The 23,891-nt window shown below is 42.7% G+C and overlaps 2 protein-coding genes across 3 annotated transcripts in view; both read left to right on the top strand.

Moving 5' to 3' along the window:
• The window catches only part of LOC117250740 (cyclic AMP receptor-like protein A), a 71,233-nt gene extending 50,584 nt beyond the window's left edge, over window positions 1-20,649 (top strand). For both annotated transcript variants that reach the window (XM_033616734.2, XM_078174617.1), the window contains 2 exons: window positions 8,578-8,725; window positions 20,474-20,649. In XM_033616734.2, the coding sequence (XP_033472625.1) occupies window positions 8,578-8,725; window positions 20,474-20,641 (316 nt within the window). In that variant the 3' untranslated portion in view covers window positions 20,642-20,649. The remainder of the gene's footprint in view (window positions 1-8,577; window positions 8,726-20,473) is intronic.
• The window catches only part of bcor (BCL6 corepressor), a 56,451-nt gene continuing 53,206 nt past the window's right edge, over window positions 20,647-23,891 (top strand). Inside the window, exon 1 of the mRNA XM_078174615.1 lies at window positions 20,647-20,756. The gene's annotated coding sequence lies outside the window, so the exon portion shown is untranslated. The remainder of the gene's footprint in view (window positions 20,757-23,891) is intronic.

The raw sequence follows: 23,891 nt of genomic DNA on the forward strand, positions 1-23,891 counted from the left end.
CATCTGAGCACTCAAAGCGCTTTTTACACTACGAGCACATTCACCCGTTCACACACACTTTCATACACTGGTGCCCAAGGCTACCACACAAGGTGCCACCTGCTACTCAGTTTAAAACACTCACACAGTGATTGAACAGCCTTTGGGAGCAGTTTGGGGTTCAGTACCTTGCTCAAGGATAGTTCGACATTTTGAAGATCGACTGATTAGTGGACGATCTGCTCTACCTTCTGAGCCACAGCTGACCTAAAGTAGTTGAGAGTTAAAAAAAAACAAAAAAAACCTGATTGTAGGAATGGAATAAATTAAAGGGATGTTGAACTGTTTGCTGTTGTCATTTAACTAGCACAAAAGAAAATGGCGATTGTTTTAAGTTGTTATAGTGACAATACATGTTAGTGGTGTCACGCTGACTAGATTGGGAACGTCATTTTGATCGATTTTTATACCTGTTTTCCTTATTAAACAGAAAAATACAAACATACACCAATCCAAGTTTCTCTTTTTCACCAAACCTAGACTGATGTTTGCTTAATTGCCTTGTTAGCTCATCATGAAACACACTTCATTCAAACTCAACAGAAGCAAAATAAAAAGCACCAAAACATCTTAGTTAGTCTTGTTAGTCATCTAATTAGTTCTTCCACTGTTTCAACAATCACCAGCTCTCATTTGGTTGAAATAAACCCTTGGTTCTCTGATTTAGATGTGAAAATATGCTGATCTAAGTGCTGTTTATCACGGTCTTTCTCATCCTCTCAGGTGTCCACTGAGCAGCAGCTCTCACTTGTTGTCGGAGGCAGCGACAGTAATGTTACATCATAATTTTGTTAAACATGCAATTAATGGAAACAAAAGAAACAGGGGAATAATAGTTACGGTAATATTCTAAAAGTAACGTACTGCTCAGTTTGGTCGTTACTGCAAAACCTCACCTGAGTGAGTTCGGTACACATTAAAATGGCCGTACTCTGCTCAGTTGACTTGAATGGGAATGTCTGTTCTTCTCTCACTCTGTTTCTGTGGATCTGATCATGCTTTGAACGATTTGGATTCACTAAGTGGATTCTACTTGGTTCAAATTTGATAATGGGTTATCATGCCCCAAAGCATCGTGAAGCATAATTAGACATTAATGAACTGTGGTGATTTCTAGTTATTGTTTCCTGGTGTCTGTTGGTGAGAAATGTTTGTTGTTTTTGGTGTTGAAATTCTGTTTCAGTGATTGGAAATTAATTTAAATTTTCAGGTGCATTAAAATCATCTTAATAAGCCTAAAAGCTTTCTGAAGACCAAGTTAAGATAAGATAACCTTTATTGTCCACCTCAGTGGAAATTTGTCTTTGACTTATCTGAAAACCAGCAAAGGTAAATTCAAACACATAACACAAAACACCATCATAAACATACAAATGTACAAGATACAATGGTGCAAATAGGAAAGTAAGATCAATAAGAAATAAATAATAAAAGAGAGCATCTTATCTTGTGACATAGGGAATAAAGGACTTCTCCTATTCTTTCAAGATGAAGATCCCTACAGAATCTTCTAGATTCAAAGACAGTTTGTGTGGAAGAATAGAAAAAAATCCCACCTGAACATTGTGAGAAATTGATTTCTTTATACAGGAAGCACCTTAAAAGCTGGCATAGCAAACAAAGGCTTCACCACCAATTATTCAAGGTATTTCAGTTAGTGTGTTCAATACTTTTTATCCTGTGTCCTTCCACTTCATTGCACATAACTTTTTGATGCATTGAAATGTTACAGCTTCTTTTATCTGTGTAACTTCATTGAGTTCACACCAATGTCTGGTGTAAATGCCATGTGAATAGATGCTTTGGAAATAATTATTCATTCATTATTCATTCAATACCCCCGCCCCCACCCCCATAGTGCACCATAGTTGCAGTGATTTGTTCTCAGAAATGAAGGCTGACAATGATAACAGCTGCAGTAAGTTACCCATGCCTTGTCATATCAGGACATAGCCAAACGTAAAGAGATGTTTAAAAAAAGTCCCATTGAATCACATTCTGACCTTACACAGAGTCGAGGGATTAAGCTCGTTTTGGCAGAATGATCCCTTTTAGTCAGAGAAAAGTTCAGATTTGCTGTCAGCAGCAGCACTGCGGGCAGCACTAGGGCCTTGTTTTGGCACTGTGAAGCATGTGATTCGTCTGGAGGAAGAAGAAGAGGAAGAAAAAAAAGTCAGGCAGCGAGTCAGAGAGAGGAAGAAGTGCGATCGAGGTCAGGATGACTTCTCCGTCTGGCCGCCCTCGTCCACGCTGTTACAGCACACCTCTCCTACAGCTCTGAGGATGTTCAGCACAACAATTAGAGGCAGACAAAGAGAAGGTGAACTCTGACGGGAGGGAAACTGATGGCTGGAAAGTGGTACAGACTGGCAGGGTGGGATATTGGGAAGGATGGGGAGAGGCAGCGGATGAAGGATTTTGCACAGGATTTGGAAGGTGTGAGAGAGAGAGACAGGTTCAAAGAGTGACTGACAGCATGATAGATGGAAGGTCTGAATAAGTGAGCGAGGCTCGGAGACGCTGCACGAGTGCTAATGATTGACTTGATGCTTACAGGTGGCAGCAGGCACCGACTGAACGCTACATATGTCTACCTCTATGCGTGTGTGAGCGTCTGAGTGTGTTTATTGTTGTTGACCATTTGCTCCTGAGTCATACAGTATACACAATATCATCCCTGTTGTCCAACACCAGTCAGCCGACTGTGAGTCTCACTCGACTGCGCCGCACACACACAAACCACCGACAAACACACACACAGCAGCTCAGCCAGGCATCGCCCGCAGCCACACTCTCCTTCCCACTACTGCCTCCCTCATTCATCTTTCATTAGCCCGGCTCGCACAGGAGAAACAGCCCCCCTCCCCTCCTCCTCCTCCACACGCCTCCACCCGTCTCTCCATCTCTCCCTTCTTTCTCTATCTAACCTCCTTGCCTCTTATCCCCCCCCCGTCTTATCTTGGTTTCTCTCGCACGTAATCTCTTTTGTTTGTCTCGCTCATGTCTTGCAATCTGTCTTTTTGGATATCTCTCCTCCTCTTCCTCGCTCTCTGCCTCCTCTGCTTTTTCGTCTTTTTCATTCAGCCTCACTCCTCTGGCCCTCTTCCTCCTCCTCCTCCTCCTCCTCTTCCTCCTCCTCCATCGCTCTCGGCCCTCGTTCCCCTTCGCAGCCTCACTCTTGCACATTCTCACCTCTTTATCGTGTTCTCCTTTCCTCTTCCACTCCCTCTCTCTCCTTCCTGTGCAGTGCTGTTTCTCTGACACTCGTCTCCCCCTCCCTCCCTCCTTCCCTCCCCTCCTCCCTCCCTCTCCTCTTCCTGTCTCTCTTTTTCTCTCCCTTGCCTGCTCTTTCTTTCTTCCTTTCATTTCGCTCTCCGTCTCTCCCTCGATGGAGGGGAAAGGCTCTTCGCCTCTAATTGCGGCTGTTCCGTTGCCATGGCGCGTGTTGCTCGGCGCTGCGAGGTTCTGTGTGTGTGTGTGTATGTGTGTATGTGTGTGTGTGTGTGTGTGTGTGTGTGTGGCAGGCAGATGATTGCTTGCTGCCAGCTCTCGTTTCCCGGACGCCGATCGCATTTCTTTGCGGCAGCAGGAGGAAAAAAAAAAAAATGAGACGCCAGAAATAGCCCCCCTTCACACAGACCCACTCACTCTCACCGCTGCGCTGTCAGAGAAACACACACACACACAGGCACACACACAAACACGCATCCACTGCATTTCCTCTCCACCTCACATTCTCAATGCATATGACCTAGGTTATACTGTATGTACACACCTCTACGCATGCAGGCAGTGATGTGTGTGTTTATGCGTGTCCACATGTGTCCGACTTCCTCTGAGCGCATGTATGTGTGTGTGTTTCCTGCGTCTCCAAGGAGGTTGTGTGGGGACTCCTGATTTATTTCACCTTTAATGGGAAGTGAAATGAATGTGAGCAGCAGCTGGTCTGGTCCTCGGAGATACAGCAGTAGGCTAACCCAGAAAATAGGCAGCGTCGCTCTGAAATGGTCCTTACTTCAACAAGTGCCAGGACACGCCACTCTACGCTCCACTAGCCGCACTGTTGGTTTTATTTTAAGCTGCATTTAGGCATTTTGTTGACACCATTACCCTGAATGACTTAAAACAGGTAGGCCCTCATTACAGGTCGGTCTCAAACCTCCGGCCAACCCGATTCTGGTTTCTTTCCTGTCACAACTTTTCAGACAGTAGTTGGAAGGTAAATGGAGTCAGATTAGTAGCAAATAAACCTCGCAACCTCGTGCTGCAAAAGAGGATAAGAGGGGATTATAACCAGATTTGTGGACGAATCTCCATAATCATCTTCTGTGCTTTTCACCTGCAGTTCTCACTGGGTTTTAAAGGAAAGGGAAAAAAAGATCATAATGATGTGCTTGCCTGGTTTGACAAAGTAAAAGAGCCTCTAACCTGTAATTTAAAGGTGCAGCTTTTTCAGAGCGCTGGGCAAGAAACCAAACATTTACATGTCAGTATGTCTGGTCAGTTCTCTCCGTCGGACAGCCGATCACAAGGCTTGAAATACTTTTTCCTTTGTAACTTTTAAAATCATATGCACCAAAATGTTTTTTACTACACAGTTTGGTTTATTTGACGGGGGCTTATCCAACCAAAATTACAGTAATGCAGAGTGAAACTACTTCAAATTGTACATGGTCATAGGAGTATTTTGAGCAGCTTCTCAGCAATATGGAGACGTAAAGTGTCAGTTGTGTGTGTCATGGTCAATGCTGAAGAGTTAGCAGCCTTGCACACAATATTTTCTGCCCCAAGTTACATGAACCGCTGCAAATAGAGGTGAGAATTATGCGCACCACTTAAATTTTACATGCACTACCACTTAAATATATGCGCAAGGTATTTCTAGCTCTGCTATCATGCGTGCATCCGAAAGCACAATAACAAATCACATCTAACCCTACGAACAAACAGCCGATTACTGCCGGTCGGCAGGTTCCTGTTACCTTTGTGTGAGTTCATTCATAACAGAGGAAGTGGAGTCGGCGTCGTTCCACCTCTTTGTTTTATGGATGTAATCAACTATGAGCACCTGGTAGTCTAAATCTATTAGTGACCCAAATGTTGGAGGAATTACACTTGGACACACCGGTGCAGATGGGGAGAAGCTGATGCAGAAAAAAAAAAAAAAAGACGTTGACCTTGTCGGCCATATGGGCACACTTTGGCTTACAGAGCGAAATCAAGCTTAATGTTAACAGGGTCGTAAAATAGTTGCAGCTTTGATATTAAACACAAGCAGTTTGCTCCTACACCTGAAACAGAGCTTTATCATATCATATGATGCTTGAATGGCAAAGAGAAAGTAAAGGCAGAAAACTGCAAAGATTTATATATAATATTGCCAGTTTTAATTGTTGAAACATTTGTGAAACAGTGTTTTTACTTTACGTGTCAGTGCTCTGTTACATTGAAATAGATATGATTTCATTTATAGTTACCGAAATAAATATGGCATTTCATCATCTTATGAATCTGAGGTTATATCGCCCAGCCATAATTCACTGTATTATCAAATTCATTGCGATCTCTCTGTATGATTACACCAAACAAATGACACCATGTTCAAAAATGATTGGTAGCCTAAACTCAGTGATAGTGTTAGTTTTTCTTCAAATTAAAGGTCCAGTATGAAGGATTTGGGGCATCTACTGGCAATATGGAATATAATATTCATACTTTCATCACTTTATAATCACCTGAAACTAAGAATAATTTTACCATACAGTGGGCCGTTTTTATCTACATTTAGAGCATGACGATGCCTCTTACCTGGAGTCTGCCATGTTGTTTCTACAGTAGCCCAGAATGGACAAACCAAACACTGGCTGTAGATAAGGCCATTCATGTTTTTGCATCGGCTATAATACTTGTCACACAAGCTCGGCACATGGAGGACTTTTCATTTTCACTTTTCATCTCACCACTAGATGCCACTGAATCCCACACACTAGACTTACTTTCTACCTCAAGTAAAATGTTGGTCCTTGTTACTTCTCACCGACAACATGGTGATTTTTTTTCTTATCTGTTACTCATTTAAATGTGTTGAAAGTAGAGCTTGGGGATATGGAGAAAATCAAATATTATGATTTGTTTACTAATTAACATGATATCGATATTGAAACAATATTGTAGTGTTGACTATCTGTGCTTTCACAAAATATTTACACAATCAGACTTTTTAGAAATAATCCGTAATGTGGATATGATGACAAAAGTGGGTAAAGGCAAATAATAGAACAGCTAGAACAGTCCGGTAAGTTTAGAAAATTACAGTAATGCTTCACTTTGTAATCCAGGCTATTATTTGCTTAAATCACTGAACTCAACAGGCTTATATTTGGGACAGGCCTTTAATTCCTTTTACACAAACACTTTTGCTCATCAAAAATGGGAATTGCGATCAAATTGTTAGTTGGAACCAGTACGATTATTACTTGTGTAAAAATTAGGCTTTGAATGACATATCAATTGTATGTTATAATATGACACTGGTTTCATGGCACTCGAGGATTACGGCACCCGGCATACCAACACAACACTACTTAATCCTGTTAAAACAATACTCATAACTTGGACTAATTCTTATGAAAAACCATTTTAATTCTTTTGATCGGTGGCCTCTTACAGACGGAAGAAATATGAATATTTTACAGGGTAATATTTTGACTTTGACAGCGTCAGGGACTACACTACTTAATTTTTCACCATGCTGGTAAATCTGAATGAATTGCTGTTTTCTTTGGTGTTCAGGGTTAAGTAAAATGAACTGTGTGTTGACTTTGAAAATAAGAGCGTATCCCAGATCAATGGATCCTTACACCCTTATTGGGTTCAAGTGGTGGTTATCCACTAACAACAATGTCATTGTCCATTACGATGTTTCACTGTGGACATCGTTATATGCTAATTTGGTAGACATCGTCCGACGTTAGTGCAAAATAGTTGTTTTAGTTATTTTTGCATGCTTACACAAATCTGTTGCTAACATTACTGCAAGCTGCCGCTGTCTTACTTAATTTGATGCAGTTGGTTTCATTTTTTCTTGCTGTGGGTCACCGGAATCGGCAGTAACACAGTCATAATGGTGTAACAACAACAACAACAACAACATATCTCACTTGAATTTGGATGTTGTTGTGCACCAGTGGAAATTTTGATGTTTTGATGCTTGCCGTCTCTATAGCCACCCAGGCCTGTTTATTCAGCGATGTGCAAGGTGCTGAGTCCAGTGATGTCACACTATTGGCAGCACTGTTGTGAAGTGATTAATGGGGACAATAGTTCAAAACACAACAGTTGTGCTGTTACCAAAGATTTCAAGAAAGTAATTACCATTTTAAATAACTGGAGACTTGTCTCATCTTCTGACTGTCAATCACGAGCAGATGAGTGACTGTGGTGTCTCATGTAACTTCTTGTAACCACAACACAACAATGGTTCTTTCCCTCAAATGGTTGGTTTTGTATCTTCCTTCCCTGCGGGGCACGAGTAGCTCGAGGATGACATTCCCGACCCTGAGGTCAACCACTGCGGCCACTTAGTTCACTCTGCACACCAAACCCAGGACTACCGCGCGCGGGGAAAACGCTGTGAGCTGTGCGCGGTTTGATTCTCTCGCTAATAGATCAATAAAAGACATTAGCGGCGGGCTAACCCGACGAGCAGCGCTAATACAGGGTTAATCCAGGGTTAATGGCTGAGCAGCATCGTTCTCGGAGGCAGCCATTAGTTTGCAGACGCACCACACAATATCAGGTTCTGCTTCTAGTCATGCCCCGGGCTTCCAGAAAAATAGGCAGAGGGTGGGGGATTGAAAAGAAAAGAATCGTGGATCGCCCTCATGAGTCAAGATGAAAATGAGATATCCAGACAGATGAAACTGAAAGCAAAGGAACTGGAGAGATATTGTAGAAGGGGGTTGAGGCAGTGTGTGGGAAACGTGCACGGAATGAGAAAGAAGGAGATAGAGATGGGACGGTGAAATTGTGGTCAGGAGAAGCAGGAAACTGAGATGAGAGAAAGGGGAGAGAAGCAGAGGGAGGGAGTTGAGCGCTACACTTCTCCCTGTCCTTGTAAAGTGCTGCGTGCTGTCGAGGCGGCAGCCAAGAATGTGTCAGCCCAGCCGTCTCACGCTGCCTAATGGGCTCTTAAACGCTGATATAAAGCTCACTCGCTCTTTCGCCCTCCCCTTTTCCTCTCTCTCCCCCTCTCTTTTTCTGCCTCTGCTGCTCGCTCTCATTACCTCTCGTTCTCACCCTGTCCCTCAGTCTGTCACTCACTCGTCCTCTCCCTCCCTTTCTGTCGCTCCGTCTATCAACCTCTGTCTTTCCCCTTTTTTTCCTGTTTCCTGCCTTTCTACTTCTTCTGACTTCTCCTTCAATTACTTCATCCTCACCCCTGAAGCTCTCTTGCAGGTTGTCTCTTTATTTACAACTTTTTTTTTTTTATGGATGAACTCAATACTTCTGTCTCTCCCTCCCTGTCTCCTCCAACAGGCTCCATAATGCCTTCTACCCAAAGGATCCATCCTTCTCACTCACGCTGTTGCACGTCCTGTCAGCACCACTCCACGGCTTGGCCAATGCCTTTGTCTTTGGCTTGGATAGGGACTGGTGGAGCCTACTGAGCCCCACTGGCATGCAGGTACAACAGCTACGCACACATACATCTGTAGCCCCGTTCAGACATGCAAATCACTGTGCTTGGAATTTAACATGTCGATCATGTCTGAATATGCCCCCAAGGTATTTTTCATAAAAGTTGCTGTGCCAATCTGGCTAGGTCGGACTTGGTAACACTTCCATTCACATTATGCAGATATTTTTTTGACCAAAACACTAAAGCCCTGTTTTCACCAAACACTTTCAGTATGGTACCTTTGGAACCAACAGTAACCCTTCAGACATGGTACCTAGACCCTAGTGTTTCCACCACAAACAGTACCCTTAAATGTGGGCGGGGTTAATGTCACTCACTGCTCCATCCAGCACTCACTGTATTTCCTCATTACCGGTGAAACAGATGGAAGTCTGCACCTCGTTTATCATCCACAGAATGAGGCTGCATGCCGACATTTTCTGAACAAAATAAAACAGACTGCAGTGAGAGTCTCTCTCCATGGGATATTTAAAAATAGCGAGTTTGTGCATTTAGTCCTTCTCAGGCAAGCTCAGGGGTTTAGTGTTGGTGTAGCCCACAGGAACGACGCTCCACAATGCTTTTTTTTCCCCTCTGAGTGAGGATTAGAACATATGCAGTTCACGTAATGCAGTCGAAATTAATATGATCCACTCATTACTAAAAGTGTATGTCATCCAAAAACTAAATTTATAGTCAAAGTTGTCATATGGATTATTTAAGGTGTGCTGATGGATTCACGTTGTCAACTCATCCAAGTTATTTTTTACTCCGACTCCGGCTGCTGTTAGAGGCAGCAAAACATCCTTTTATTTTGTAGTTACAGTTTACTAATAAAACTCTCCACGGTATGAACAGTGGTTACATGAGCCTCAAAACCAGCCACAACTCAGCCCTGAGCAGAGTGACCGTCCTCAATTGACCAATCAACAGACTGCAGTGTTCACAGCTCCACCTTTTAGTACCAGATCTGTGTGCTAGGTACCCCAACAGAGGGGGGACCAAAAATGGGGACGGTACGGAACGATTCCATTAGTACCATCCACAACTTTTCATAGTGGTAACGGAATAAAATCATACCAAACTGAACTGAACCATACTGTACTGCCCGGTGGAAATGGGGCTTAAGACTCCCTTTGCAGCTTACAAGGTTGCTGTGTTCAGATTGCTGTCAGATGGTGCTTGACCACATGTAAATGCACCCAAAATGCATTGGGGACGGATTGTGATCCAACCAGGAGAATCTCCTCTGGAGGTTGTCAGGGACGCATTTGCAGTCACCAGCAAGAGGATTGTGTCCTTTGACACTTAGACGACTGTTTGATCAAATTGAATGAAAAGATATGTATCCATATACTTTTTGGTGTTATTTCTGCTGTACTCAACTTCCACCAAACGGTGACTTCTAAACCTGACTATGATCCAAACTGTGACTTTTGTGTACACCCCTATAAATTAGGTCTGTCTATAATGAGGTGGCCAGTGAAGGTCTTAAAAAATGGTGCAACAGAGTATTTGGTGTAGACAAGGTATCAGTGGTATTGGCAGTAGAAGCAACCACTTCATACTGATAAACAACTGACGCAAGCAGTCGACTAACAGAAAATTAATTGGCAACAAACCAATGCCAAAAATCCACTGATGTGAATATTTCTGACCCTATTAATTTTATTTGTTGGGAAGCTGAATATCTTTGAGTTTTTTGCTGTTGGTTAAGTAATTTAAATGTTCTAACTTGGGCTCTTGGAAACTGTGATCAGCATTTTTATGCCTCTACGCTGTCAATAGCTGTGGCTGAAAGCAAGATGTTTTCGGGTTGTCTGTCCTATTCTCGTTTCTGGATATCTCAAAAAATGCCTTTCTTCAAAATTTGCACAAATGCACTTTACAATGAACTGATTAGATGTGGTGATCAAAGGTCAAGGTCACCGTGACATTGCACCCGTCTCATTCTAGGGAACACGATATCTCAAGAACACCTTGAGGGAGTTTCTTCAAATTTAGCACAAACATCCACTTTGAGTCAAGGATGAACTGATAATTTGGTGGTCAAACGTCAAGGTCAATGTGACCTTGTCCATTACATTCTTGTTAATGCAGTATTTCAAGAACACCTTGAAAGAATTTATTCAAATTTTCCACAAAATGTCCATGTGGACTGAACAATGAACTGATTATATTTTATTGGTCAAAGGTCAAGGTCACTGTGACCTTGCACCTGTCTCATTCTCGTGAAAAGGCTATCTCAAGAACACCTTGAAGGAATTGCTTTAAATTTGGCACAAACCTCCACGCTAAATCAAGGGTGAACTGATAATTTGGAGGTCAAGGTCACTGTGACCTTGTTTGTTGCAATCTTGTTAATGCAGTATTTCAAAAACACCTAGTGTGAATTTCTTCAAATTTGGCACAAGCATCTATTTGTGGAGGATAAACTGATTAGAATTTGGTGATCAAAGGTCAAGGTCACTGTGGCCTTGCACTTGTCTCATTCTCTTGAACAGTGTATCTCAAGAGCACATTGAGGGAAGTTCTTCAAATTTGGCACAAACATCTATTTGGATTTAAAGATGAACTGCTAACAGTTTGGTGGTCAAAGGTCAAGGTCACCGTGACCTTGCACCTGTCTCATTCTCGTGAGCAGGATATCTCAAGTACACTTTAAGGGAATTGGTTAAAATTTGGCACAAACATCCACTTTGAGTCAAGGATGAACTAATAATTTGGCAGGCAAAGTCAAGGTCACTCTGACCTCCTCTGATGCATTATTGTTAATGCAGTATTTCAAGAACATCTTGTGGGAATTGGTACAAACATCAAATTTGTACTCACGGTTGAACTGAATTGAATTTGGTGGTCAAAGGTCACTGTGACCTCACAAAACATGTTTTTAGCCACAACTCAGACATTCGTATGCTCATTATGATTTTTTTTTTTTATCTGAATGTCTCATGGGATAAAATTAAGTGATGACATTTTCGATCTAAAAGGTCAAAGGTCAACTTCACTGTGACATCATAGTGTTCTGCAGAAACACTTTTTAGGCCATTATACTATGCTTCAAACAGAAGGGGAGACATTTGGTCAGATAACAAATTGGTGACACTAATTTTGGGTGTCCACCTTCAAACTGTGTTGATTTTTTAGATCTTCTGTGCTGCTGGGGGAAGGTGTGTGAAGCATCTGTGTTTACTCAGACACGGATGCAAATTGTAACTGCAACTTAACAGGTTCTTGGAGGCATACAACCATGAGGCGGAAATTCTAGTTCACTATTTTCTGACAGTTTATAGACAAAGTGATTGATCGAGAATCAGATTAATTGATAATAGTCATTGCTTATGTATTTTATAATCACTGTAAGAATAAAGAGTTCAAACAGCCCTCATACTCCTTACGAGTTTAAGTTAAGTGATGTTTTAATCCTGCAAAACTGACCAAGTTTTTAGCCGTCTTCTGAGTTCCTCGCTGCAGAATTTGTAATTAGACTACTTAAATTTCCAAATTGACAGGTACCATCTGTCACAGGTGATCACGAATCACCTACACAGGAAATAATTGTTGGGTCTGATACCAAAATCCCCTTATTTAAAGAGTGGAATTACAAATCACTAAGACTTTCATTTTTTATTGCTTTCACAAATCGAGCTTTTAGGGAAATGTAATGAAGACAAAATTACCAGACGGATGATGTTTTTATATTTCAACCGCAAACCTCAGTGGATGCATTTCAATAAACACCACAATCAATACAGTTCTCCACAGATTTGTCTCAATCTACAAACATTGACAGTATCTGCGGATATGAGCCAGAGCTGATATTGAACCACGAAAAAAAGTCTCTGTGGTCCTCTTTCACACGTACACAGACACACACATATTGTCACCTACTCAGTGTCACCAACCCCGTTGATAGCGGGTCATGAGCACAATGTGGAAGACTGGAATGTGTGGTATGACCTTCAACCCAAATGTCAATGTTGCACTGTGGTGAGTCGGGAGAGAGGAGTGAAATGGAATCTCAATGTGTTCGTAAATCACAGAGAAAATGCTGTTTGTGTGTGTCGGAGAGAGGAAAACAGAGAGAGAAGAGGTGAGAAAGAAGACGACATGGGGAGAGAAAGAGAGGGAGACAGGCGGCGTGTGTGTTCGTGCTCTATCGTGACTAACAGCCGGTTGTTATTCATCTTGGCATGCGACTCTCAGCAGCCCCCACACATCAGGTGTGAGATTGGCGGTGGAGAGGAGGGGTAAGGGAGAGAAGGAGGTGGTGGTGGTGGGGATTGTAACAGCGTTAAAGCATTCCTCCCTCAACGCAACAAATCTGCGCTTCCGTACCAGACCCCCCCCCGCCTAACCCTGCCTGCTCAAGCTCACTCGCTGTGTCTCCCTTTCTCTCTGTGTGTCGTGCTGTTTGCCTGCAGTGCATTCACATGCGTTTAAAGGGATTGGCTCAGGTCTTAATACACTTCTTCTATGCCTCATACGCACTGAAAGAGTTGTCGGTCCCTTCTCACCATATTCACCATTAAATGGGAACTCTGGTATTCTGCAACCCAGACCTTATTTTCTGGTGTTTTTGAGTCTAAAGCCCTTTTTACACACTATAGGGCCGCTACAAAGTCCCTTCTTTATGCCGCCTTTGCATTTTTACACAGAACCAAACAACGGTGGCATCATGCGGCTCCAGTGTGTGATTTTTAGACAGCATGCATGCACCGCAGAATCAAAAGAGCCATTTCAGTGTGACATATAACACAACAGCGTCAGCCTCTAGTGTAACTTGTGTCAGCAGTGCTTTATAAACAGTAACAAAGGCATAACATGGCAATAACAGTCATTTACTGTCCCTGTTATGTAGCGGTTGATCTCACTTTGTGCTTGGAGGGTAAAGCCCCGTTTCCACCAAACACTTCCAGTATAGTACCTTTGGAACCAAAAGTTACCCTTCAGACATGGTACCTGGACCCTAGTGTTTGTTGTGTGTTGTGTTACAGTACTCTTAAATGTGGGCGGGGTTGTTGTCACTCACTGCTCCGTCCAGCACTCACTGTATTTCTTCATTATCGGTGACACAGATGGAAGTTTGCACTAGTGCTGCACGATTAATCTAATCGCAATCGCAATCGCGATGTCAGGCTGTGCGATTACGTAACCGCATAAAAGGCTGCGATTTGCGATTTAATGTAGGCTAAATAAATGTTAACATGTGTGCCTGTGAACGTGACTGCCTCTCCTGTAGTGTGTGGAGTTTGTTGACATCACGCCCACAAGCTATCCTGGTGCGTGCAGCCGGCGTGCTGCAGTGACCAACACAGACGCTGAAGAAGAGCATGAGCTCGACCATGAACAGGCTGAGTTGGTGGCGAAAAAACGTCTGTTACATGGCGATACTTTGGATTCAGGTACGGCGATGTTGAACAGAAAGACGTGCTGTGTAAAAGTCGCCACGTCCCGCAGCAACACGACCAATCTATATCAGCACTTGAGACGGGACGTGGCGACTTTAACTTTTAAACTTTTACACAGCATGTCTTTCTGTCCAATGTTGCCGTACCTGAAAGACGTCCTGTGTAAAAGTTTAAAAGTTAAAGTCGCCACGTCCCGCGGCAACACGACCACTCTATATCAGCACTTGAGACAGCACAGCACAGGGAAAAGTAGGAAGAGTGCATGCAAGAGAAAGCTGAGCCGTGTAACATTAAAGACAGTGAGACAACTGAAAGCCGCCAGAGCCTCATAAAACAACATCCAAGCACAGTTAAGCAAACATTTGTAAGTGTCACAAGGAAATCATGGACTCCATAGCAAATGAAAAATTGAGCAATTTTGCTCGGGTTAGGCCCACTTGACATGCTGCTGTGTTGTGCTATGATGCTGGAATTTGTCATTTACGTGACAACGAACTGAACGCAACACAGGCTCGCTCCACTGTGTGTACAATTCCATGCTGCGCTGCTGTGTGAGCAGCGTGTTTGACTGTGCTCAGTCTGTTGATGGTCATTAACACACTGTCTGTCCATAACAATAACTGTCAGGTCAGTGCCCCCTGATATAATGTAGGGGAAACACTGAATCAAGCAAAAAGACTCATGATACCATTTATTTATTACATTTTATTATAAATATATTGTAATCGCGATCGCAATCGCAAATCACGATATTGTCCACCATAATCGCAATCGCACATTTTTCCCAAATCGTGCAGCACTAGTCTGCACCTCGTTTATCATCTGTAGAATGGAGTTACACGCCAACATTTTCAGAACAAAAACAAACAGGCTGCAGTGAGAGTCTCTCTCCATGGGATATTTAAAAATAGCATGTTAGTGCATTTAGTCCTTCTAAGGCAAGCTCTACAGTGTTTGTTTTTTTGTTTGTTTTTTTCTCCAAGTGAGGATTGGGATGTATGCAGTTAATTTAATCTGGTCAAAATCAATATATATAAACGCTTTAAGATCCACTCATTACTTAAAGTGTATGTCATATAAAGACTGAGGTAATGGTCAAAGTTGTCACAGGGAAATTTAAGGTGTGCTGATTGATTCACGTCGTCAACCATGCATTTAGTAACATTACAAGTTAATGTTCCACCTTAAAAGTTGCCGGCAGTTGGCCCAGTGAATTGAGTTATTTTTTTCTCAGACTCCAGCTGCTGCAAGGCACCAAAACATCCTTTCATTTTATAGAAACTCTCCACAGTATGAACAGTGGTTACATGAGCCTCAAAACCAGGCACAACTCAGCCCTGAGCAGAGTGACCGTCCTCTATTGACCAATCAACAGACTGCAGTGTTCACAGCTCCACCTTTTAGTACCAGATCTGTGTGCTAGGTACCCCAACAGAGGGGGGACCAAAAATGGGGACGGTACAGAACAGTTCCATTGGTACCATCCACAACTTTTCATAGTGGAAACGGAAAAAAATGCGTACTGAGCTGAACTGTACTATACTTCTTGATGGAAATGGGACCAAGGTGTTTGATGGAAACAGGACTATAGTTAGCTAACTACTAACATTCACAAAAAATTGCAGCAGAAAAATTGTGATGTAGCTGTACAGGTTCGATTAGACCTATAAAAATGACCTAAATACCTATATTTTTTTAAAAAACTGTGAAAAGTAGCTTCCATGTCAACTGAAAATGACACTGACGGGATGAATAAATCATGCGCTACGATTGGTTAGTGCAAAACAAAGCAGTACCAACACCCAGAGTGTTTTCCACCAATGGAGATATAATGTTAATAACAGCACAGCAGAGCAGTCTGACTCCAGAGCACAGAAAAGAACATAAACACTGAAGCCGGTGGTGGTAATCAGTAAAAAACCCTCCCATCTCATTATTCTCATTCACACAGAAGACTGCAACGTGCTTCCAAATTATTGCAGTTGACTTTTCCACATGAAAAAAGCTTTATACTCCCACACACTTGTCTCTGCTTTTTCAGTTTGGTCAGACAGTGACCTTCTCAAAGACCAGTTCACTTACTTAACTGCCAGTTATGTTTCATACTGCAATTCAGCCGACTACAAACATGAGTGAATGGTTTGGAGAAAGAGTCTAAAAATAATGCTCTCTTTCTTTTTATTGAATTGAAAATTGAATTGTGAGAATTTAAAGCAAACCAGGGTTACCCATTCCCTCTTGCTGCTGTGCTGAAAAGCCTTTAGCAGTCTGGAGAGTGTGCAACTCAAACTTTGACTGAACTTACACAGCCTCTTCTGATTACTGACCTGCTGCATGTATACATAGATTTACAATAATCAGGTTACTGCAGTGAACATAAATGTGTCGACTAATTAACCTAACCAGATTTGTCAGTAAACTGGTTTCTTGTGTGCATGTAAACTGCCTCTCTGTCTCTTATCCTATCTTTTCCTTTATCTCGTCCTCTGTTGTTGTTTTTCTTTTCTTCCGCAGCAGTCTTTGTCTCTTCTCCCTCTCTCTGCCTATCTCTATCTCTCTGCACTGTATGTGTGTCTGTTCCCATGCCTCTTCTGTTCACCGTACCCTGTTACAGCATCTCTGGCATTTATCTCTCTTACATTATTTCTGCTGCTCTCCTTTGTGTAGCATCTCCCTCCCACCTGTGTACTCTCCCTCTCTCCCCCCTCTTTCACTCTTTCCTTCCCTGATATTGATCTGCATTCTAGCCATACAGCTTGAACCGCCTGTGGCTCTGCAATGAGCTCACCTCTCACTTCTCCTTCTTCTTACTCTTCTGTGTGTATGTAGGAAAAAGCAATCCCCATATGTCTCGGTATCGCTGCAATCTTAAGAGTACGTCCACACTCAGCCAGCTAATTTTAAAAATGCTGTTTATGTGTGAAGAAACAATTTGTGTACAGATCTCGTCTTTGTTGCCCAGCCAGTAAACATCAAAACTGTGTGTCACAGCCATCATGTATTGAGGAGTAAGAAACACAGCCTTGTTAATCTGCTGAATCTCGGCTTTACTTTAAACACTCTGCCCTCTTTTGCTCTCTGTGACGATCACCTATATGTAAGGGATAATGCCTGACGAGGTGTCCATTATCAGGCATTAATGGGTGAAGGGAAGGTCATTAATTCCTGATTATGGACACATCAAAGGGCATTATCCCGCTTAGACAATGGACACTTGCCAAAGAAAAGAAATGAAGACCAATAATGTATATTTTCATGTGTTTTGCAATCAAAATTTAAACTTTTTCACAAAGCCATAATCTGGTTTCCCCTGGAACACCTGAGGGTTTACCTTATGCCCTCTATACACTGTGCGATTTTAGCAATCTTATAAGACTATTGCATGACACACTGTGAGACGTGGATCAAATAAACTTTGGTACGACGTCAAGTTTGATGTGTGCAGATTGTACGATGGCCATTTACTACTGAATCACAGGTTACGACGTACGTCAATATGCAACGTCATCAGCGTGCACTGCATCAGCATACGTCATCCATCTGTGCCACCATAGGTTGCTTGCTCACCTGGAAGTTGCAGTTCCGACGCAATTTCCTTCCATGCAGCGTCTTTTTTCTCGCGGTCATGATAGCAACTGGAGGAAACATCAAATAAACAAGGCTTCTGCTGCCACAGCTCCACCAAACTTTGCTCTTTCTGGGAGTTCCACAGACTTCTGTTTGTTCGTTTTACCTCCATGGCAAGCGATCATTTGTTTGGGTTTAGCCCCAGTGTTGCGGTGACCATTGTGTCATTTCATGCTGCATTTCTATTGGTTGATTAGTAGACGTATGTCGTAGCAGCTGTCACATTGTGAGATAGTCATCCTAAATTTCTGACACTGTCAGAATTTTATCTCAGGTTATCTTTGGTCGCAAGACGTTGTCAACGGCCATCCTTGAACATGTCTCACAGTGCGACTTAAGACCACCGTTTTAGAGCCACGACCAAAGATATCGCCACGTTTCTCCCACGATGGTCATCTTTCTTCTGGAACAGCCCAAAATTGCACAGTGTATACCGGCCATTAAAGCTGGAGCAATCATTACTATCCCTTAAGGTTCTTTTCACTGCTCCAGTAAATAGGATGAACACTTAGTACGACTTAGGAAATATTTCTAGTCCACTCAACTCATAGAACCAGGCCCCCAGGAAGTGCACAGAGCTTTGAAGTCAATTTGACGTAGTGGCCAAACTGTGTAACTACAACTTCTGGGTTTGTCATGTGATGCCATGGGGCTCAAACAGACTTTTTCCCATAGACGTACATTGTTCAGGGGGGAACTGTAAGTCAGTGGGCACATTTTTTGAGCACCACAACCTCCCAAAATGACTCGTTTCACTATCAGGATTTAATCAATTTGGTCCAATAACATTTCTAAAGTCTAGAAGAGCCGCACGATTGAATGAGTTTTATCCCCATTCAAGTTAGCAGAGCGCTAAGCTGAAGTAGCCAGCTTGGCCGGGAGAGTTAGCCGCTTGTGCACTTGCTCTATGATGTGGAAGATCCAGATAATTTTACACTGGGGAAGTCTTACCCCAGTGTCTTTTTTGGTGTCATGCGCATTGAGCAACTTTCACAGGAATGAGCGGGTCCCCGCGTTTCAACGTTGCGTTCAGTACTTTTAATACATCCACACTTAGAATCCTTTGGCTCAGCTATGAGCCAGAAAGCTACAGTAACTCACATAAGTGAATACACCCCTCCCATTTTTGCAAATATTTCATTATATCTTGTCATGGGACAACACTATAGAAATGACACTTTGATATAAACATAGATGACAACCGCCTTGCTGAGGAAGCTGAAGGTAAAGGTGATGGACTGGCCAAGTATGTATCCAGCCCTAAACTCACCTGTGCACCTGTGGGGCATCCTCAAGCTGAAGTTGGGGTAGCGCAAGGTGTCCTCACATCCATCTGCTCCATGATATCATCATGGAGGAGTGGGAGAGGATTCCTGAAGCAACCTGTGAGCTCTGGTGAATTCCATGCCCAAAAGGGTTAAGGCAGTGCTAGATAATAATGGTTGGCACATAAAATATTGACACTTTAGGCACAATTTGGACATGTTCACTGTGGGGTGTACTCACTTATGTTGCCAGCTGTTTAGATGTTGATGGCTGTGTTTTGAGTAATTTTCAGGGGAAGGTAAATCTATACTACTATACAAGCTGTACACTGACTACTTTAAGTTATATCAAAGTGTCATTTCTATAGTGTTGTCCCATGAAAAGATATAATGAAATATTTGCAAAAATTGGAGGGGTGTACTGACTTATGTGAGATACTGTAATGTTAAGCTAGCAAGATTCAAAGTAAATGGCACTGCATTCAGTTGAAAAAACAGTGAATGGTATTTGACACTATGTTTAACAACAAGACTAGCTAACTATAAAGCCATGTCATTGTCACCATCCTATTTTAGGTTCAGGCTAACACAATTTAGCCGGCGCATTCATTTAAAATGGTGAACAGACAGTCTTAAATTGTGGTGTGCAGCACCAGGATGTTTTTCGAAGGTCTTACCTCTACAGCTTACGCTGGCATGTGTGAATGGCCATTGTTTTCATTTTTATCAACCCAGGAGACTGTTTTTGAGTGTGTAAAGGCTCAGAAACACCAAACCGACTCCAGAGAACTAGTGGCAACGAAAGCCGACTGTTGCATCGGCTGAAGTTGCCTGTGTTTCAACCAAGAAGTTGCACATGAACACACCGCAAAGACTACAGCCAACAGCCAAACAGCACATACGTTCTGCGCCTGTGCGAGAGGAAATAACACTTCACACCGGCAGATGGCAGTAGTCTGTATTTCGTCATTCAAAACGAGAAACCAGAGACTGTCTTGACGCTAGTTAGCCAGTTAGCTCATTAACAGCACAATCTCCAGTGATGAAAGGACAAAGCATATTTACCGAGCGCCAGTGAACAATAACACAAACCATCATGAAACATTTCAAGAGCTCAGTGGCTAAAGAAAAATAACTGACCGGCTCTGCCATCAATGATTCAATATGCTGATTCGACCAAAAGAAAAGCTGATGGGGGCCGATGGAGGACAATGGTGCGGGTAACATCGCACTGATTAGAGCAACAGATGCTCATCGATGGCCCAACAGTGACCGACTGCTGACCACTATCTTTGTCTGTCAGAGCCTTAACACAGTAGCTTATTGTGAATGGATGGCCAGAACAAAGAGTAAAAGATGCTTCCTAAATCTTAGCCGGCTTTGTGTGCTCTTTACACCAGTACAAACAGAGTGTCTTAATTTCAAACTGTGTGTGTGTTTCTGTTTTCTAGCTGGCTCTGCAGTCGCGGCTGTGTGACAAGACTCGGATTGGAGAGTACCACCCCGGGGCGGTGCGCTACACACAGGCTGACCTGGTCGACCTCAGCGATGACGACGAGGATGACACCAACGTGCTCTTCTACTCTCCTGACATGACCCTGAAAGACCGAGGGCCCTGAGAGAGGGAGGGACAGAGAGAGGGAGAGACAAAAGAGCTGGAGGGAAGGAGCACGAAGGAGGGTCACAGCCAGAGAGAGACGCAGCGGATTAGAAACTGAGAGGCAGGAACAAGAGGTAGGGAGGGAATGGAAGGGAAGATTGGGGGGACAGTCAGGCAGATAGAAGGCGGAGATGAGCTGTCAGGTTCCATTATTAATCCCCATCCTTTACTATTTAATATCCTAAAGACACACACACACACACATACTGAGCAGGGCTGCAGCTCCCTGCAATACTACCATGAGAGAGGAGCGGGAGAGGAGCGGCTCTAAATATCCTCCTAATGTTAAAGGCATCTGCTGCGTCCCAAAGGTCTTAAAACGATTTCCCCTCTCTGCACTGCCTTCTTGACTCCTGCATTCTGCAGCATTTTGGCATACCGCAAAAATGAAAGGGAAAAAAAAAACATAAAGAACGGTTGAAAGGCAATCATAACAAGGTGTAAGTTTAGCATTCGCAGCAATTACCTTTTCACTTCTCTGCGGGGGACGGGGTGAAAAGCAGGCCTTTTAAAAAGCACCCTGTGTGTCAGACGTGAAAGCATCTACTCTAAGATTGATCCTGGTTCTGAACAATTTTCCTCCCGATAGGAGGGGGAGGTGGGATACAGTGGAAATACAGGAGGGGGTTTTAGAAACAGTGAAGATGACTTGGTAGGGCAAATAAGTCCCAAAGTAGTCTCTCCTTCCTCAGACAGTATTTGTTTTCGGTTTATCTCTTTGCATATGACATTACTGTTGTTGCAACTTTCGCACAAGTAATCCTTTTTGAAAGGTTGATTTTGTATTTTTATGAACTACAACATTTGTTTGTTATACTGTATTTATCAATGTATTGTATATATTTAAGTGCACACTCTATTTTTGTACGTGCCTCGGACTGGAATGTGAAGTTCGGTCCAAACCTGCTGCTCTAACGTGACAGTCGAGCAGATTCAGAACATGTAGCCTTATGAACAACTAAAAAACATGTTTTAAGTCAATTTAAACACACGCACACACACACGCTCTCTCCAAGGCCATGTCCACACATATACAGATAATTTTAAAGCAGATATTTTCCTCCTCTGTTAAAACACAAATCTGTCCACATGACCTTCATTTTAGAATATCTTCATACGCACTACAATGCAGAAACGACTGGAAACGCTTGCCGTCGTAAGTTGTCCTCTACAGTCTTCTTCTGTTGCGAATATAGTGAAGTGCACGGAGTTACGGTTACCTTTCTCACAACAACTGGTGAGCTCATTACCGTTGATTCCCCTACGATATAAGGAGCAAGGAACTCACTCAACAATAGGAGTGATGCTTTGGACATGCGGAAGTTTTCCTTCCACTCCTCATCAACAACCCTCCCAATCTAGAAATTGTCCCACCTTCTGTTGGTTTGAGCAGGCCTGATGAGCAAAAACCAGAATTTCTGGCGGACCAGATAACTTTGGGTACAGCAGACAGCTCTGTCTGACGAGTCCGTCAAGTGGTGCAGCAGGTCTAAGTTTAAAGGAACAGTGTGTAAGATATGGGGGGATTAAGTGGCATCTTATGATGAGAACTGGGAACAGCAACAAGCTGAAACTTATTTTACTATACATTGTTCAGGAGGTTTTTGCCAGGAGCTGACTTATCTGCTCTCTGTCTCCACAACAAACAGACATGGGGTCTCATCTATAAACACTGCGTACCCACAAAACATTGCCTGAAAGAGGCATACGCCACTTTTGACGCAAAAGTTGTGATTTATAAAAACAGACTTGATGGGAGGAACGTTGGCTCACGCTTACAAACATTCTGGAGATGGGAAATTAGAGATGCAGATAATGAGGTGGAAGCCTGATTGTAGAAATTGTCAAATATTTTTTGACACATGCCATTTTTTTGGCTTTTGTCCATACCTACATTTTGGATGTATGGATCCTACGCATTGTTTTATCAATGAAAGCCCTGGTGATTTAAACCGGTCTAGCCCAGCACCTGCTAATCTGTGCTAACCTTTTTTCTATGAAAGCAGCTCATTCTAAGGTAATAAAAAACGACAGTTCTTATGTTCAGGTGATTATACACCCAAGAAAACATACTTATTATATTATGTTATATTTATGCCAATATATCCCCCTAAATCCTACACGCTGGACCTTTAAATGTAGTCATTAGACCAAGCGGTGCTGATACAGCGTAAACAAAACTATAGTCCACATTGTTGTAATTGTTTGTGTCAACACATTCTCACTCCAACCTCGTCACATATTGACGTTTTGGTCATGGACTTTTCACGTCCACATATGATGTGAAAGGTATCCTGGGTGCGTTGGTTGTTGACGCTCTGGGACACCATGTCAAGTTCTGCCTGTTACTTGCATTGTCTTCTTTCAAAGTACACTTCTATTTTCACAGGAAATTTAACGTTTACATACAGTCTCTTTCAAAATAAACGCAATATGTCGGTACAACACCGCAAATTGACGTTTTTTTCCTAACAACAGCACGATTGGGTTTAGACAACAAAAACACGGTTTGGCATTAGAATCTTACGGGATGCGAACACCACTCTCGCGGGTGAAAGTCGGTAGTTGTTGGACCTGCTCGCCCACAGTTGGATTTTCACTGTCTTAACTTTCGTCCTTTTCCCATTGCATTTCCCCCTGACACCACCAGGCACCGTTAAACTATAACAGCAACCAGCCATGTATCATGTTGACATTAAAAGACGCCTTTTTTCATTGGTTTATGATGCTGCAAGTCACTGCCCAAGCGTTGGATTTCGACGACTTCGGAGTGAGACCGGGCTCTTTGTGTCGCTTCCTTAGACAAAGCAACAATTGACATATGTGCGAATTTAGGAGATGATGTCATCATCCAGGCAGATACACAGTAACCAGAGTTCTGAAAAATCTGCATCTAGAAGACATTTACAGAGTCTCAGTTTTAAGGACCTTAACTCAGTTTGTGAGTGGACAACAGGCCAAAATCATGGAGGAAAATATACATTATCAAAAATATCTGTATACGTGTAGACAGGGCCGAAGGTGTCTGTCAAAACAGGTCGCAAACGATGACACACACACACCACACAGCGACAGCCTTTGATGGTTCATCACCTCACGGCCCTTGTCAGAGGTGCCGAGGGGACAAAGCTGAGGTGTGATTGGCAGGATAATAGAGTCACTTTATATTCAACCTCAGCCCCATTTGGTTTGTCCACACATTGAGGTTG

Source organism: Epinephelus lanceolatus, chromosome 14 (assembly GCF_041903045.1).
Source record: "Epinephelus lanceolatus isolate andai-2023 chromosome 14, ASM4190304v1, whole genome shotgun sequence".
NCBI lineage: Eukaryota > Metazoa > Chordata > Actinopteri > Perciformes > Serranidae > Epinephelus > Epinephelus lanceolatus.